The sequence below is a fragment of the Sardina pilchardus genome, chromosome 13 (assembly GCF_963854185.1).
Source record: "Sardina pilchardus chromosome 13, fSarPil1.1, whole genome shotgun sequence".
Lineage (NCBI taxonomy): Eukaryota > Metazoa > Chordata > Actinopteri > Clupeiformes > Clupeidae > Sardina > Sardina pilchardus.
In genome coordinates, this window is record NC_085006.1 from 8,390,933 (window position 1) to 8,408,785 (window position 17,853).

Below are 17,853 nucleotides of genomic sequence, written 5' to 3' on the forward strand. Positions count from 1 at the left end.
ATCGTTAATCAGAGATTAGCAGATGGGGACGTTAATTGCACCTGTGGAAATAACATGACCCCAAAGGATGATTCTATTTACTGCCTTCCAATGGCGGGTCTTTTGAGAGGGAGCTCATAAAAAGAAAGGAAAGGGTGAACGTGGTGAGGAAAGGAGGGAGGGAAGGAGGGAGGTGTTGTGGCCTGGAGAGCGAGAGAGAGAGAGAGAGAGAGAGAGAGAGAGAGAGAGAGAGAGAGAGAGAGAGAGAGAGAGAGAGGGAAAGAGAGAGAGTGTTTGGATAAAAACACCAATCCTTTGCCCTCCTCCATCCATCCCCCCGTCTTCACACCTTATGTGCGACGCCAATCTGGCTTCACAGTGCATTTCTCCCAACTGACTCAGACCTGGAAGTGGAACTTCCAAACCACCTGCTCCTCACACCCCTCCGCCACACAGCCACACAACAAAAAAACACACATCTCACATCCAGACGGGACATCCTCAAGAATGATTGCAGGAGTGATGGCGGAGGTGATTAATCATCTTATGGGATAAAGGAACATTAAAAGTACACTACATTAGTGTGGAGGCTTTGTGCATCTGATACTGCACCATATAGCGTGGGATTGGACACGACTGCGCCATATCCCCCTGAGGGCCCACCGCATGTATGTGGGGCGGATTTACAACCGTGCATGTCAAGAAGTCACTCTCTTGGAACTTCCTCTCCCGGTTCCCTCCCCCTCCGAGGGAACCGCGGCGTTCCGTGTTGCCGTGACACAACATCCAGAGCAACAGAGGCATCTCCGCCGCCACCGCTTATCAGCCCGCAGGCAACCCTCCCGTACCCCCACCCACACCCCCCACCCACCCACCCACCAAACACAAGGTACTATTAGGGAGAACACACACCAGATCTAGCAACCCAATACAATCCAAGAATTAACATACTGGATCAATCAGGAGCATTGCATGCAGTGATTGCTAATTGACGCGCTAATCTAGTGGTTAAGTACTATGCAGGAGTGCGCGGGAGTGTGTCGAGAGTAAACACCTTGAATCGGCCATCGATGTGTTGATTCTTCCGACAGAGCCAGATGGAGCAGGTGGAGGTAGCTGGAGATGGGAGATTTCGCGAGGACAATACAATAGTGTTGAATGGAGGTTGTTGAACCCAGACCCCCTTACTTAAGACTCATCGCAAACAGTCTGCCTCAGTGTCTCTATATACCACCCAGTGGAACCAAAGATCACATGATCAAGAGGCACTTGCTGAAGACATTAATTCAAGATAAATTACACCCCTGACATGCCATTGGATTCCCATCTGTACGGGGAGGCTGTGCCACTCAGCCAGTGTAACAGGTCTCAGTGTGATGGAAACGGGTCAGAAGTGAGGATGTTAAGAACACTTCGCATATACGGCTCACTCACAAAGTGATCAACTTAAAGAGTACAGGCTCCAGCAGGAGCCCACAGTAGAGAAATATATAGCAGTCTACATCAAGCCGCTGAAATTAAAATGAATTATTATTCTCAAAAATCAATCAAATTGTGCATGCCAAAGAAAAGTGTGAATTTCTTGGAATTGCATGTGAATTATTTATGTGCATGTATATAAAGTAGATCCATGTATTTATGTGACGAAAAATATATTACATTTCACACTATCTTGTTATCACAAACAACGCTAATTTTTAAGAGGTTTCTAATTGTGACGAGAGACGGAACTGGCTAATGAAAATATTACAACATGGCGAAAATGACCGTCTACTACAGATGAGTAACACATGCAGGCAGAGCCATGTAAAGCATCATGTTACCAATGACTTGTGCTCCAGCACATCATCCACATTAGCTGTTCCGATTGACAGGAGCGGAACAAAAGACAGAGGGAAAACATGATGGAGAAGAAGGATATGCTTTGCAATTACACTTTGTAATATCTTAATAGTGACTCCCTGGAATGCTGACCTTACACTTTAAAGTTATCCAGTGCTAACAAGGTTTCTTTTTTGTTGAAGGCACAGCTTCATAAGGTCAATAAAGGTTAAGGTCTTGTGGTCCTTGTTTTCCGTCTCCTCTTTGAAAAAAAAAAAAAAAAAAAAGCTGGAGCGGACTACAGTACGTATGTGTGGCACGCTACTGCCCTCTAGTGTTGAGAGTATATCCATTTCAGGATTTACTTCACTTCAGAATTTACAAGCTGTACTTTTTAATCTGCTTTCCGAGCATACACTAAAAAAAAAAGAAGAGCACAAAGGCAGAGGCATTCGCTAAAGTAGCTACATTACACTGCCCTTATCTGATGCTGCCGCTCTATCAATTCATATATGCTGCTAAAGAACTGCAGCAGAACCCAGGCGGCGCAGATTTACAGATGGAACAGCCTTCTGCAACGATTGTGTTGATGATAACATCAATTTTGAACACAACTGGCCTTTCAAGATCAGTGCACTCTGAGAGTGCTGGCTGCCTGCAGAGTTGTGCTGAGTCATCGCGCGTATGCATCAGCCGTTAGTCATTCCAACGGCATCTCCACAGCAGAATGCACACAAATGCTTAATTGATTTTTTTTTTTTTTTTTGACACGTAAGAACACCCGGGCACTACGGCACATCTGAAAAAGCACGCCGGCTTTGCAAGCGAGCAAGCATCGCTGTTTGAAAGCAAGCACATCAGTGACATGGTCAAATGGTAGAGAGAGGAAGGGTCTTGAAATAAAAATTTATTAATGGCTTACAAAAAACAAAATTGCATAGAGTGATTAGAGCAGAGGCATTTGCCTGACTGATATGTACAGAATGTCCCTAGTACTGACAGTGTATTCTGATTTGAGGTGTGGAGTCACCAACTGGCGTTTTTAATATTCACGCATTAGAGTACGGAGCATCAGTCAAGGGAAAAATAAGATTACATATTTTAAAAAATATGTCATAGAAGAGCACAGTAAAATGCTATATCTGACTGTCTTTGTCTGTGTTTTAGATCAGTAATTATTTTCCAAACAATGTCAGTTTGATAAGGCTTGTTGCAAGTATTAAGACAAAAACAAAGAGTTTTGATGTCTTACATGCACGCAACACTGGGAATCCAGAAAACGGTGCAGCACATATTCCAGGAGCAACATTCGCTAACCTCTAGCTCAGGACAGACCGCATAGCCGCTCACTGACTTCCCACAGCTTCTTAGCCAGACCGTCATCCCTTGCCTTGGCGCTAACTCCCTGTAAGGCACATGCGGAGAAGTAGCGTCCGCTGAACGGCTCAATACCTTCCTGGAGGGCGCAGTGCAGGGTGGTCTGGGCGCCGGCCTCTGGGTCCAGGAAGAAGAGCCGGGCGAAAGGCGCCAGGAGCAGCCGCTGCCACAGGCTGATGTTGCGGGAGATCTCCGTGTTGATCGCCCCTGGATGGCAGAGAGACAACTGAAGAATGAAACAGCACTGATCCAAGAATGTTTTAGGGCTTGAACCAAAAGAAATGGCCAAAACATTGTACTGGCAAAACATGCTATTATATATCAGAAGATAAGTGGGTTTGATTGCCATAGAGAGGAAGAAACACAGAAACATCAGTCCAATGTGCATCACCCCCTGGGTGAAGTGGTCTGTTGAGTAAGTCACTGGAAACTAGCTCAATGACACTGACTCACCTGGGTGAAGGCAGTAGCAGGTGACATTGGTGCCCTCCAAGCGGTTGGCCAGTTCACGGGTGAAGAGGACGTTGCACAGCTTGCTGTGGCAGTAGGCCATGAAGCCGCGCCAGTTGGACTGCTCTGTCACCAGGTCCTTATGGGCACTCAGGGTGGCAAAGTCAATGGTGCCCAGGCGGTGGAGCATCGACGACACGTTCACCACGCGACTCTGCCCGCTCTGCTTCAGGCGCTCCAGGAGCAGGCAGGTCAACAGGAAGTGACCTAGATGGTTGACCCCGAAGACCAACCCAAATCCGTCCTCCGTTTGACCTGTCCCTTCGAGGCCTGTGTGCAGAAGGGTTGAGAGGAACTTAGCATCAGGGGTGGATTCTGGAATCACGCGACCCTGGGCCCAACATCGTCTTGCTCTACTCCCACTGACATGAAGCAGTGTCCCAACAGGGTGGCTCTGTGTTGCCCAGATTAGACATCGACTTCGCATCCAAGCTAGCATCATCACTGGCCAGCTGTGTAATATCTCATGTCTACCACTGTAATAATGAAAGTCATGTAATATAATGGTGCATTCAAGACAACCCATATCCCACTCAATCCTACATACTGTACTACACATACCTTTTTCAAGACAAGATACAGGCTAGATCTTTGTGCAAATTGTTTACTTGGGCAACAATGATGTCCAGTTTGGTGTTGAACTCACTTGAGAGAAGGCTACACTGCTAAGATCTAAAAAGCATGAACTTTGTATAGGTATGCAAAGAACTATGAACATTGAACTATGTCCTTTCTGTTCCACCCCCTCATATTTTCCTTGTTTGCTGATATTGTGTGACTCATCTGAAAAGGGAGTTCAACAAAGTTATCTTACTTTAAAGTACACCTACCCCAGTTTCAGAAAAGTGGCCTTAAGCCATTATGGCAACTTCATACTAGCTTTTCTCAGCTCATTAACTTCTTGGACTCAGGATTTTTGGCATGCAAATAGTCCACATATTTTACAGTGTCAAACACCTGACATCTGTCACCTGTCAAACGATGATGGCCTTGATATGTACTTTACTGCAAAAGAAGGCCAGCCATTATGACCCTTCTAGGTGAACAGTGTGAGGTGAACGCCACATTTTGGAGCAGTCATCTGTTTTTTGGGGGGTCCTGCCCTGGCTTCCTAGGCCTGGAAGGCCTGTGTACAAATCCAGACTTGGTTAGCATGAATATTCCCACCTGCCCCTGGATTTTCTTTTGTCACTCCTAGCAACGGGAAATATCTGAATAGTGAGTCACTGGAATTCTGAATTTAGGATTTGAAGATATCCAATGTCTCAGTTTCATAAGGTCACCAAAGGACGGTAATATGTTGTATGCCACATTTCTACCTTTCAGTTCAAATGGTAACCATTCAAGATACAATCAAACACCAACGACAACATTTCCCTCCTAGTCTCATACCTGCGTTGTTGATGAGCAGGTCCAGTCGAGGCTCAGTCTTCAAAAATGTCTCGGCGAAGGAACGCACTGACTTCAAGCTCGCCAAGTCCAGCTGCATGTACAACACTTCACTGTTTCCACTCTCCTGGATTCGACAAGATACGCGAGTTAGTTTGCCGTTATACCAACCTGTGTGCTTATGCAACACATTTACTGTATGCTAAAATGATAAAAACGTATGTACCCTCCGAATGTCATAAACAGCAGCTTCTGCTTTCTGTTTGTTGCGACAGGCTAGAATGACACGTGCGCCCCTCTTGGCTAGATCCATCGCTGTGCTTTTCCCAATACCTGTATTGCTGCCTGAATAACGAGAGTTGTAAGTTGTTTTCAGACTTCAACATTTGATCATGCTCATTTATACATGTCGTTAACGCCAATTGGGGTTAAATATGTACACATTCAGAATCTTTATACTTAATACGGTGGTCAATCATCGAAACTTCAGGTAACGGTAGCATTAAGATGTATTAGCGACCCATTAGCAGCTACTAGCCATCTTACCTGTCACAATAACAGTTTTCCCTTTCAACACAGCACTGCTTCTGCAACGGGAACCCTTAAACAATGTGTAGTATATCAACAAATACAACACGATCCCACCTGACAAAACAGTTAAGAAGACGGACATTATGTGAAAGTTGCAGTCACACTTGTGAGATATTGGTGAAGGCGATTAAGACGCCTCAGGTCTGCGTCGAGCTCGAATGTTTATAAATTGCATGCCCCGCCGGCTAATTTACGATCCTACTAGTATGGTCACAACACTTCCGGGATTCGGTGTTGATGTCCAGAAGATGTCGCTGTGATGCAAATTGTAACAAAGCAACAAACATTGTCTTGAGGTTATTCACAATGGGTGGCACCAGTAAAGTTTAGACAATGGGGAAAAAAGTAGAAGTTACACAATGAGGTTAGCTGTATTAAAATCCCAATGATGAGCTCTCAATCATGATCAAATTACAGGACAAAATGATAGGCCATTCAGACTGGAGGTGGCCCATCTACATTTCTGATTGTGTCCAGAAATATTGCCCCGTTTTTGTTCAACACCATTATCAATATACATAGCTTCAATCCACATTACAAATCCCAAAGTACATTTTAATCAATTCCATCTAACAAAATTGAGCATATGCCTATGCCTACCATTACCATACCATACCTTTTAACAAATGGCAAAGTAAACTAATTGGCAGGGTGTGCTGCGAATTGTGACCGAGAAAAAATGTATTGCTAATAATTCCAGATATTTCTGGACACTGCATTATATTATATACCATTAACACCTGACACGTGAAGTCAGAACAGGTAGGCAGCTGGGACCACATCAGTGTATGGACAGGAACACCGTGTGCAAGGTATATACTACGGATTCAATCAACTCCCAAATGCATTGATCCTAATGAACTAGAGCAACCAGAGTGCATTCTGAAAATAGACAATTAACACGGGCCATCTGCCCTTCTTCTGCCAGTGGGTTTCGTAGACAAGGGATCAACCTTTGCTGTGTAGACTAGAGAGCAATGTGATTATCTATTGCACATGTATTGCTATTGCACAACATCTTTACTGATTGCATACCATACATACACCATTTACGTCATCATATTTATATAACATATGAAGTACAATCATCTTGGGTTTGGGTAAGTGGTTTGGCATGGCTCATGTTTGTTGCATGTTTTGCTTACCTTTCTTCGTACTCACATGATTTCCAAAGTATGTGCTTCTTTCAGACACAACAGAGATGCTTTACAGCCATACACCCTTTGACACAAGCAGACAATATCTTGCTTTGTACTTAAAAATCTTTATGTATTTACACTGTTATAATACAGGCAAAAACCTTTTTTTCCATGTACAGAAATGGAAGAATTTTAAAACGAGATCTAAAACGATGTGTCTATTTACACAAGCTATTACAGATGGGACAGGACATAAAGACAGGTTTTACCACAAAGTTTTATACACAAAGAGAACTTAAAACTCATGAAGTCTTGTCAAATTGAAACTATACAACAACGTATATGTACAAGGTGTCCTATGCCTCGATCGCGGAAAACTGAAATGCCTTGTATGTACATCACATACAGTTATCAAACATACACTTGTGTGCATGTGTGTGCAAGATGATAACAGCTACCTGCAGTGCAAAAGTAGCAAAAGAAGGTATGAATATATTTTACCATCATAAAATAGAATGGGATTAAATGAGCTGATTGAAAGAGAACGCATATCAAAACATCCTATACTGGCACAAAGAGGACACTATGATACTCTGTGTATGAAGATCAGGCGACAACCTTCCAAACAGAGGAAGACAGCACCTTTTCAAGAAATGGTTGTAACGGTGTTTGCATTATTTGAATTCCATTAAACAAAAAAAAGAAACAAAACAAAAAAAATAAAACAATGTGCAAAATTAAATGGCTCATGAGACCTCAAAATACCTTGAATTCAGATGAATGTATGAAAGTCACAAAATGAAAGTTGCTTCGTTTCTTTTCCCCTATGCAAACAGGCTTCATAAGCTTCCCTTGGGGGCACGGTTGTGGTAGCCGGGGGCTAGGGCACCGAGTTCGAGTGCCGCGCGGGCACTTGCTGTGACGAGAGAGCCCGGGCGCCTGCCAGCTCTTGGGACTCCTGGACGGGGCAGGTCATGTCCTCTTGCACCACCTCCACCACCACCTCCTCCACCACCACCTCCTCCTTGGGCTGCTTGGCGGCGAACTCGGCGATGCTGAAGATGAACTGCAGGCAGCCCAGCTTGACGCAGCTGCCGTGGTGCAGGAGCGCCGTGCCTTCCCAGCCGGCCCCGCTGCCCCCGATCAGGCTGGAGCTGCTGGCCTTGCAGTTGCACTGGTGCCCGGAGGACTCCGCCTGGCACTGGCTGCTCATCACGCCCCCTGCTGGCAGAAAGCCCTCCACTGCGTCCTCCGGCTCAGATTTCCTCTTCTTACAGCGACCTGTGGGAAAAGTGATCACCCAGCCACAGTGCATGGTGGGGAAAATACCCATTATAATACCAGACTATATCATGGCACAGAATTCCAAAGAATCCTTAAAGATGGAACTCCTAATGACCTGAACCTCCATTAGTCAGGAATTCAAGATATAAATACATGCAAACTCAATTGTCCCCAAACCATTTTGATCTGACTCAAACTCCTACATGTACAATTGTGCCCTACTGATGTATACTATAAAGCATGCATCGACTTTTTGTTTGAGGGTCTCTTAGTCCAGTGATTCCAATTTCACTTATTCCATTCACAAACATTTATGATCTAGTTGTTGCAAATCGTAGGCTATGCCATTGCTGAGCATCTTTGCCTGCAATGCAGTGATTTGCTAAGTAAATAAATACTCTTTTGTCAGTGGGTGGCACTGGGTAATGGCCAGGTTAATTAAGTGATGTGCGCGAGAAGTGGTGGTGAGATAGAAATAGATAAGACTAGACAAGGCATTGGACTCCAGAGCGTACGTAAATAGCACTGCCATCATGGTGGAGGCAACAATCACTGGAGGCCACAGGTGGATAAACAGGTGTCACTGATTGAAAATCAGACAGTTGGCAAATTTTGCCCAAAAGATGTGACAGTAAGATGTTTGCCCTCAGCAATATGACAGCCGTGTTCACGTAGACTATGCCACTAAATAGAACTCGACGGACAATGCGGTATCTACACTGTAGCTTTCTAATATTTAAGGATGGAAAGGTAAATAGGCCTCGTTAAAAAGGGAAAATGGAGACTGAACTGAACTATCAACAAATTTGCTGCAAGGCTGCTGCAGCGTGTCATTTTGTGTTGGTGGTGTGCTGCAAGATTTTGTTTTTATGCAAAAAATGTATCATGGCTCAGTAAAAAGGTTGAAAAACATGGGGGATACTCACGGGTGACGCTCTGCACTTTGGAGACCAGGCTGCTCGGCGGGGTGGGAGCCACCTTCTCGGAGAAGTCACAAGAGTAGAGGACGTTGTCCACGGTGGTCCCGTGCTCACTGTAGTTCAGCAGCTCGTAATGCTTCGTGTTCTGAGGAACCAAACGAGTGAGAGAATGTACATGTAATTCAAACACGCCAAACTTTTATCTATGGGATGTGATTTGCTATAAGCACTTTCAGGAATGCATATTACGCATGCTCACCTCATCATAGAAAATACAGGCATGTTTTCCTGAAACATAATTGCAATGACCATATTTGGTAAGGCACACGTCCATTTCAGCACCTGGAGAGTAGACATCAAGAGGACAGTGTCAGCCACCCATATATGCACACAGAACCATGCGCCTGAATGTTTATTCATTGTCAGCCAGTCAGTCAGTCTTACCAGTTCCTATGTACAGGGTCCTGTAACGCATGCTTACAGCTTCCCCTTTGCCCAGCACAGGGTAGAATGCAGCCCTCGCCTGAACCTCCTTCTTTTGTGCTGGAAAGACACCATAGATAGTGTATATATGTTACATAATAATAATAATAATAATAGAATTTAACCACATACATGCACAAATTGTATTTGGGTATAAAACTAAAACAATGTTTTATCATTTTAAAAAAATCTTAGAGTGAACACTTGCAACGTTAAACGTTTGCACGGTCAAGACACCACACTGGGCAAGAGGACGAGGGCTACTGTGTGTCGGTGTTGCAGCCTTACCTTCAGTGGGCGGTGTGGGTGTGGGTGTGGGTGTGGGGGTGGAGGGAGATGGAGAGGCAGTGATGGGAGAGGGCGCCCCACAGGCTTTGGGGAGCTGGGAGGCCTTCTTGGGGAAGAGCTGCTGGATCCTCTGCCACGCCAGCATTCGAACCATATCTTCATCCAGCTTGCTCAGCTCAATGTCTGTCCACAAAAACAGCATTTACAATAAGCACCACAAAACAGGTGCACTTCCGCAACTGGTACTGAGTGCACACTAGCGGGCATTGTGAAAAACAAGTTTCAGTTTTGTGTCTGTTCATAAAGAGTAGCACTTTCTTTCAGGTTGAAGGAGCCTCACCTGGTTTTCCTTCAACGACTCCTTTCAAGCAGCCGGACAGAGCTGCTATTGCTGGAGACACGGACATGCTACCAGGCGACACCTTCCCCCCTGAGTGGCAGAATGCAAAAAAAAAAGTCTAATTCAGCTCACATGAAAATGAGAAATGGAAAAACACTGCAGTCTAAATCCATGGGGGTTCATCAGGTCCCTTTCCACAGGTGTATTAATCAAACACCATGCAGCCTGCATTCATAATCTAGGTGCTTGATTGCATACACCTGTGGAAAGGGACCTGATGAAACCCATGAATAACATTCCTAAGTTTCAATGAATCAGCAATCTACATTTGCGACTGATTTGTGTGTAAGATTGCTAAATAGCATCATATACTCTGTTGGTAGTGTTTGACTATGATATAAAAACAGCTTTGAGAGAGAAAAAAAAGTCTGTGTTCAAAGAATGCTTGAAATGATTTGAAAACAGTGACTCAACTCCCAGTCCCAACCAGCTATAAAACCTCTGCCCTGTCTGGTTTCTGGATAGAGGTGCCATACCTGAGGGAGGTAGAGGGGATGCCAGCCTGTCCGTGGCTTTATCCTGGATGGGTCTGGGCAGGGTGAAGGTATGCGTGTCCACCACAGAGGACGAAACCTTGCCACCACCCATACTAGCCACCTCGCCACCGGAGACCGCGCTGGCACCCGATGATGCCGATGACACCAGACGGGGACTGTCTCTCTGGGCACAGACGCTTAAGAAAGGGCTGCTCTCCTCCGTCTTCACGCCATCCGTCTTCACGTGGTTGGGGAGCGATGGCTCCAGCAGCGACGGACTGGGCAGTCGGGTGGGCTTGTGGTCACCCTGTTCCGTCACCTCGAGCACCACGGGGCCGTTGGCCTTCAGCCGCCCCTCCAGCAGGCCGTTGAGGGGCCTGCAGTCCTGGCAGGGCTTCTCGTTCGAGTCGCTGCACCGGTCCAGTTGTTCCGAAGGGGCCTGGGGCTTGTGGACGACTGGAGCCCCCTGGGGGCCAACGCGAGCACTGCAGGGCTTGGACAAAGGGCTGGGTGAATGGGTGCTGTGTGTGGAGCTCGGGGAGCTGAGCTCTTTGGCCTCTACACAAGGCTTGACATCAGCCTGATGGCTCTGCTTGGAGTCCCGTTTTGAGGATGGCATCTGCTTGGCAGATAAATGTCTCATGACACTGCACTGAAGTGCAATGACACCACGAAGCCACTGCAGCACAAAGGGACAACAGTTAGAACGATACTTTACTAGCCAGACACTTTCACACAAAACTAAATACGATGCTCATCTACATAGAATAGACCTACAACAAGGAAACTGGTAGGGTCACTGTGATAGCGGCAGGTGTTGGTTGGATGTCAGATAAGATGAGCTCACCTCTTGTTGCTCGGCCTCGTTGGCAGAATACTGAAGGGGTGACTGGTGCTCCTTTTCAGGAGTGCCGTGACAGATCAATTCCCCTTGTCGGACTCCAGAAGGTTCTGGAAGGGGAGGGGGGCACTGGTACTGACTCTTAATGGAGTCCGGGACCTGGAAAAGATTTTAGTTCAATGAAGTTTCATGCTCTAGACGAAGATGGATATAGTTCCTAACTCTGCTTATGGAGGACCGTGCCAGCAATGGTACCTTAAGTGCCATCTTGCTGTGATGAGGGCCCTTTCGGTGGGGCAGGTTTTGTCTGTGGGCCAGCCGCAAGAAGTCCACCTTGACAGCGTTCTGAGAAATGCGGTCCTGGAACTGGTCAAAGAGCTGGCACCGATTGCTGTAGGTTGTACTCCTCTGGTTCAGCTGAGCAAGAAAAGGATGTTAGTTTACAACACAAAGCCGCCTCTCATATTCCACACACATATTACTATCCGGGGACCATAATTCACAAAGTTTTCGCTAGTAATGCATAACTAATGGAAATGTGCTAGTGAAGTTCTTTTGTCACAAGAGATTCTATTTTGTTATCTGCTCCAAATGAAAATGTGCCGTCTGTTTAAAAATATTGTTTAATATGGGAATTTTTCCCTTCTATGAGCCTTTCAAATGCTGATTTTGGCAGAGACTCACCACCGCATGCTCGATGTGGTTTGGACACATCCATCTCCCAGTGGGCATGGCAGTGAGAGGCGGGTCCAGACAGTCCATGTGGAACAGCAGGGGGCAGTAATCGCACTGGACCAGCGGAGCAACTCGGCAGCTCCTGAGAACAGCAGAGGAAGACGAGCCGTTTCAAACGCAAGTTGAACTACCGGATCCAGAGATCGCCCGAGAAGGGAGCAGATTCCAATCTCAGGGTAAAAAAGTATTGCAACAGCAGGGATCTGAACTTTTCCACTAGAAGCTGTTTTTTTGGCTCCCACCCAGTTTCATGAGTAACATTTCAAAATCTTTCTCTGACTTTTCAAGAGAAGTGGCATTTCTATGACCTTTCACAACCTACTAATACAAGAAAAATGACATTTGCAATTGCAAAATGACTTTACTCCACACAGGCTGGGCTAACTTACTGAACTAATCAACCTTTCCCATGACTTCTGTAACAGGATAAGTCGTCTCCATAAGGAAATCACTGCTGGATCTATGCTCGAATGTCTGGTATGCATCGCATCTTACTCATTATAATCAAATAATGTATATATTTGAGGGGTTAATCAGATACTGATGAACAAATACGGAACATGCAAAACTATGTAAATGTATGAAAATGCAGGTGTCTACGAGTACCAAGCAGATTGTTGGACCGGTCAAGTAACTTTATGCATAGGACATGCATATGTACGACTTTCTTTGATTGACGTATTGTGATAAGATGTCCTACCTGCCACAGGAGTAGCACAACCTGACTGGCAGTGGGACCAGCCCACTGGGATCCAGCTCGTGCTGCAGCCTCTTTACATTCTTTCCCGTCATTTCTTCTTTCCGTCTCCGCTTGCTGCTTCCTGGAAGACCATCGACATCGTGTCATTAATCAGAGCCATTCAACACTAGATTATACCGAGTGCATACACCGGGGGCACCTACAGTAATTTCCTGCATGTAAGCCACATTGTGCATAAACCGCAGGACACTGTTTTATGAAAGTTAAAAGAAACAAAACCATATTAACACCATATTAACTGCCCCCCCTGTATTAACCTCATAGCTGAAGAAATTTTGCAAAATCAATGTATAAGCCGTGGCTAATAGTCGGGAAATTACAGTATGCTAGGAATGCTTGCAGGTTGCACACTGGACTGCTGCTTCCAATACGGTTATGTGAGGACAGATGGCTGCTTCTGTGAACTACAATGGGCTCTTGGCAATGGGTTGAGGGTGTTAAGTGATACTATTCTGCTGACCTGGCAGCGCAGTCGTGCAAGTGAGCTCGTTGGGCAGCTGGAACTGCGTGGGGTTCTGCTCCATGGCGGCAGCGATGAGCAGCTCGAAGGGACGCTTCAGACGGGGTCCCCCCGTGGTCCCGTCCGTCTCCGAGCCCGGGGCGTCCTCCTCGGGGTCCAGCATCTCCTCGTCGGCGTCGTTGGGCTCCGACGGCGTGGGGGTGTCGGTGGAGGCGTTGGAGGTCGGCGTGCCCGGGCGGCTGCTGGGCCGGCTGCTGACCCGGCGCTCCAGGAGACGGACCTGCGCCACCGCCACGCGCAGGCTCCCGCCGCCGCCGCCCGGCACGGGGGGCAGACCGTCCAGACGCAGCGCGGGGCCCGTCCCAGCGCCCGCGCTCACGTCCAGCTCGGCCGCCGGGGACGAGGAGCGCTTGGAGAGCGGACAGTCCAGCAGGCCGTTCATCTGCTCAGCCTTCTGCTCGCGCTTCTACAGAACACACACACACAAACAAACAAACAAACAAACAATTCAAATACAAACAAGCTCAGTTGGCTGACTATTTAGCCACACAATAAGGGCTACTCTCCCAGACAATATGCACTGACTAGAAACAAGACTCCACAATGGTGGAAAAGTTCAAAAGGGTTTGTTTAGGAATAGAACAGTTCTCAATCTACTCAGACCGGTTTCAAAAAGACACAATGGTTAACTAGGATGACTTTAAATTAGCATAAAATATTGTGAGACAATACTCACTGTTCAGAAGAGATGGTCATATGATACACTAAAGTGCATTGTGGCAAACAAAAGGGAGTAAAATAACAATTAAAAAAGCAAGAAATCCTTCTCACCTTCTTGTGAACATTACAGCGATGACACATCCAGTCTCCAGGCGGAAGCATTTCTTCACTCAGTGGGGGATTGCTGTTACCAAAGTAAAACACAAATATCAGATACATTTCTTTCACAGCACAGCTAAACATTTAACACTTCACAGGTACAATACAACAACTACCCTTTAAATCACGCTATTTAGATATTCAGGCAGGGAAACGGACACATTGAGTGATGCAAAAGGCATCGCAGTATACTACGGTAAAAAGTGCCATTATACAACTGTTAGGTCAGGACAAACTATTGATCAGTATCTGATTGGACAAGAAGCATTACGTGAGTGGCAATTCCCCAAGTGGATGAACCAACACAAATCTAAATAAAAGAAAAGAAAAGACTATTTGAGGTCTTAAAACTCAGTTAAAAAAAAAGTTGTTATGGCAATATTGCATTTCTGATCATGCCCTTTTGGTGGTAAAAAATATCCCTACAGTGGTGACTACCTGCGGCACTCTGCTGAATGTGCATCACAAAAGCCACTCTCACAAGTGCCGTATTTGATCTAAAGCTAGAGTGGATTTCTTGATGGTACAGCCTGTTAAGAATTGGAGGGGCTGACAACGTAAGGCTATATGCAGCTGCCTTTATCATTGTCAAATAAATATCCAAAGTGGTTGATTAGAATGTACTACTGTGTAAAAACATTATACCCCCCTGAGAGGAAACCCCATAAAGTTATTCAACAACAATGAGAAAGTTGAGCATTCAACTAAATGAGAATCAACAATATTTTACACCAGCCCCCATGTGATGCTGACTATGATAACATTTCAATAACATTTACGTCTCCATGCATGCTCATATGTCTGACATCTGTATGCAAAATTAGAAAAAAGTGTCAATGTGAAATTGCATTTCTGTCGGAACAACCACCTGAATAAAAAACAATAACAAAGAACCACCGATGCTGCAACTATGGTGTTTTGTCTCCCTCTAGAGGAAAGCATTGTACATAGCCACAGGGTATCCAGTGACAGGAGCACAACAACAAAGGGAGTGTAATTGGGCTTTTAGGCCCATGCTGAGCCAAGTGTATTCCATAATAATAAAGTTTTAATGACCCATCAGTATGGACCACAGACAACATCAAAAGGTGATGAGTAGAGACTATAATAAGGAGAGTGTAGACTCTTCTCAAGTATGTGATACCTTCTTAGACATCAAAAGTAAATTGCTATGCTAATACACCTAACACCAAACTAAAAAGTGGTGCTTTTGTACAGGTTAGATTGATTATTTTTGTTGAACTACATATTGTGATCCAACATAATGGTTTAGTTTGTGATCATTGGATCATTAACATTCATCAAGACATAAGATTACTATCCTGAGGTTTTTGCATACAGACTAGCTTTGCTGGGGACTACAGTATGTGTTAGGTGATGAGAATGCCTTCACACCGATAGCCTCAATACCCATCATAATGTGACATGAAGTGTATTAGACAGCTCAGTGTGACTTGACAGCATGACAGATGAATGGTGCCAAGGTAATAAAAAAAAATTGGTAAAAAAAACCATTCGAGAGGTCTTTTTACTGTGGAAACAGAAGAACACTGACAAAGTGCAAGGCTGACTCCAAGTTTAACTTGCTCTTTACCATCAGCCTTAGGTGCTGCACAGTACACATACTGTAAATCTAGCAACGAGATAATGGAACATGAACAGCTTCGAGCAGATACCGTGCCCTGCTGGCTCACTGTAATAACTGTAAAGTTTGTAGACTGCAGATGCCTTGGGCCCAACTGCGCTCCACCAAACTAACTTGCACAAAAGGTGTCAATGATGCTGCAACAAACCGTGTTTCTTTGCGGGAATGACTACAATTGACTACGCTCATTGTACAAATACGGTGGGGTGACAGCCTCTCTAACTCTCAAGGGGTCCAAACATCACTTGACTGATCACCTCATTTGCTGACTGTTATGGGAGACATTTGCTTTGAGATAAAGGAAAGCTTGAAAAGTCCACGCACACGCTTACAGACAATGAAGAATTCAAAAGTATCCCCTTACCAGCACTGCAAATGAAAGGCAGCGGGACAATGATCACAACACAGAAGATCGCCCCCTTCGCGGCAACTATCACAGGTATCGTGGTTATTGGCTCTCCCACTTCTCCGGGGTTCCCTTTCCGGTTTTCGCTTCTTTTCTCCATCCTCAGACTTTGGTGGTGCAAGCAGCGTTTGAATTTGCTGAAAGTGGATACATTTAACAGGTCACGGGTTTAGTTAAAATGCAATGCCGTTTGCGAATAGACTTCCAACAGTGTAAACATACATCAAAAAGACATGTTGTACCAAGACATCGATACACACAGCTGGCTAACGTTCATTTGCAACAGTGCAACGTTGCAACATGCAGTCAATTCCCAGTTTGTATTCATATACAGTTTAGGTTATAACGTTTTTGCAGTTTGCAGGCAGGCTACTCTCACAACTGTCTTCGCGAGCGTGGCAAGTTTAAGTGTTGATTAACATAGTGAATTGCCATTCGATACGCCAAATTAACCTGTATGTATTGTACATTAATGTTTAGGTTGTATGCTTAGGCCTCGGCATACCTCATCAGTGCACTGGCTATAAATAACTGAAGTGCCAGCAAAGTTAATTATTGTAAAACTGCCTGGCACTACACTGTACTTTTGAGAGTTCACTGGTAAGGTAGCATAGCTACTTCGAGCAACTGATTTGGATGGTTATTTTGCAAGTAGCTCGTTCAGCTTGACCAGCTCTTTCCGGACAGAGACCGTTCAAAAGTGTGACTGTATCAGAATAAAATATAACTTGAATGCCATCTTGCCTCACCTCCATTAGACCCCCAGACGTATCCAAATCGTACACAATCCTCGGGGTCTCCATTTTGTCCCACATTCATCAAACGTTAGCACAATCAAGGCTCCCGCTGGTAAGAATCCTTAGGTTTCGCGGTCTAAGAGAGTGTGACACTCTCTTTTAATCAGCAGTCGATTGAAAAACAAATGTGACAAGGCTTCTTGAAGATGATTTCATAAATGCAAAGAATAAAAGACAGTAATGTTGGCTGTGCTAGCCAAGGTTAGTGTCGCTGCCTAGCTAGTTATTTAGCTAGCGACCCATTTCGCCAAGCAAAGACAACGTTAAGGGTACTTGCTGATAGGATAACAAAGCTACGAAACACAGCGAACCATAATGTCGAAGGATCATCAAAAGTGCATAAATTGCAGGTTTTCCTTTCACTCCGAGCTTTGAATAGGCTTACCACGTTCGAAATAGTTATTGTTTATGCGGCCTAGCCTATGTGATTCTTCTCTCTGCTCCTGCAAAAGCTGCTGGTAAGGATGCTAGTAAAATGAACAAAACAGCTTGCTTCCATTGTTGTCAATAAGCGAATTCCAACAATATGCAGAAAAAATGTTCCCTTAGTTCACCCGACTGTTAAAAAGCGCAAACATGTTATTTGCCGCACACTGCAATATCTGAAGTATTGTTATGAAAAGGCAACCATCATTGCTTGCTAGCACAGCTAAGCTAACATTCCCTCAATTGA

General features: G+C 45.1%; 2 protein-coding genes across 3 annotated transcripts; both read right to left on the reverse strand.

The window, feature by feature from the left end:
- Positions 1 to 2,692: 2,692 nt before the first annotated feature.
- Positions 2,693 to 5,881, reverse strand: dhrs13a.3 (dehydrogenase/reductase (SDR family) member 13a, duplicate 3). Its single transcript, XM_062553009.1, has 5 exons — positions 5,623 to 5,881; positions 5,303 to 5,421; positions 5,080 to 5,203; positions 3,631 to 3,957; positions 2,693 to 3,384 (listed from the first exon to the last, which is right to left on the reverse strand). The coding sequence occupies exons 1-5, from the start codon at positions 5,747 to 5,749 to the stop codon at positions 3,125 to 3,127; spliced, it is 957 nt and encodes a 318-aa protein (XP_062408993.1). The 5' UTR covers positions 5,750 to 5,881; the 3' UTR covers positions 2,693 to 3,124.
- Positions 5,882 to 6,918: 1,037 nt separating this feature from the next.
- phf12b (PHD finger protein 12b) lies at positions 6,919 to 17,841 on the reverse strand. Of its 2 annotated transcripts, XM_062552575.1 has the most exons (16): positions 17,566 to 17,841; positions 17,133 to 17,256; positions 16,342 to 16,520; positions 14,285 to 14,357; positions 13,454 to 13,919; positions 12,934 to 13,054; positions 12,183 to 12,315; positions 11,754 to 11,915; positions 11,505 to 11,657; positions 10,658 to 11,336; positions 10,122 to 10,211; positions 9,782 to 9,964; positions 9,455 to 9,553; positions 9,270 to 9,352; positions 9,017 to 9,155; positions 6,919 to 8,087 (listed from the first exon to the last, which is right to left on the reverse strand). In XM_062552575.1, the coding sequence occupies exons 2-16, from the start codon at positions 17,196 to 17,198 to the stop codon at positions 7,687 to 7,689; spliced, it is 3,027 nt and encodes a 1,008-aa protein (XP_062408559.1). In that variant the 5' UTR covers positions 17,199 to 17,256; positions 17,566 to 17,841; the 3' UTR covers positions 6,919 to 7,686. The 2 variants fall into 2 exon arrangements, with proteins under 2 accessions (XP_062408559.1, XP_062408558.1); XM_062552574.1 differs by having other exon boundaries at positions 17,133 to 17,841.
- Positions 17,842 to 17,853: the final 12 nt, after the last annotated feature.

Coding starts and splice junctions, on each gene's coding strand:
- dhrs13a.3 (XM_062553009.1), bottom strand. CDS start 5,749: ATGTCCGTCTTCTTAACTGTTTTGTCAGGTGGGATCGTGTTGTATTTG. Junction 3,958..5,079: donor CCTGCTCATCAACAACGCAG/GTATGAGACTAG, acceptor TTCTGCACACAG/GCCTCGAAGGGACAGGTCAA. Junction 3,385..3,630: donor CTGCTACTGCCTTCACCCAG/GTGAGTCAGTGT, acceptor TCTGCCATCCAG/GGGCGATCAACACGGAGATC.
- phf12b (XM_062552575.1), bottom strand. CDS start 17,198: ATGTGGGACAAAATGGAGACCCCGAGGATTGTGTACGATTTGGATACG. Junction 11,916..12,182: donor ACCACATCGAGCATGCGGTG/GTGAGTCTCTGC, acceptor TTTCTTGCTCAG/CTGAACCAGAGGAGTACAAC. Junction 8,088..9,016: donor CAAAGTGCAGAGCGTCACCC/GTGAGTATCCCC, acceptor CTTTTCCCACAG/GTCGCTGTAAGAAGAGGAAA.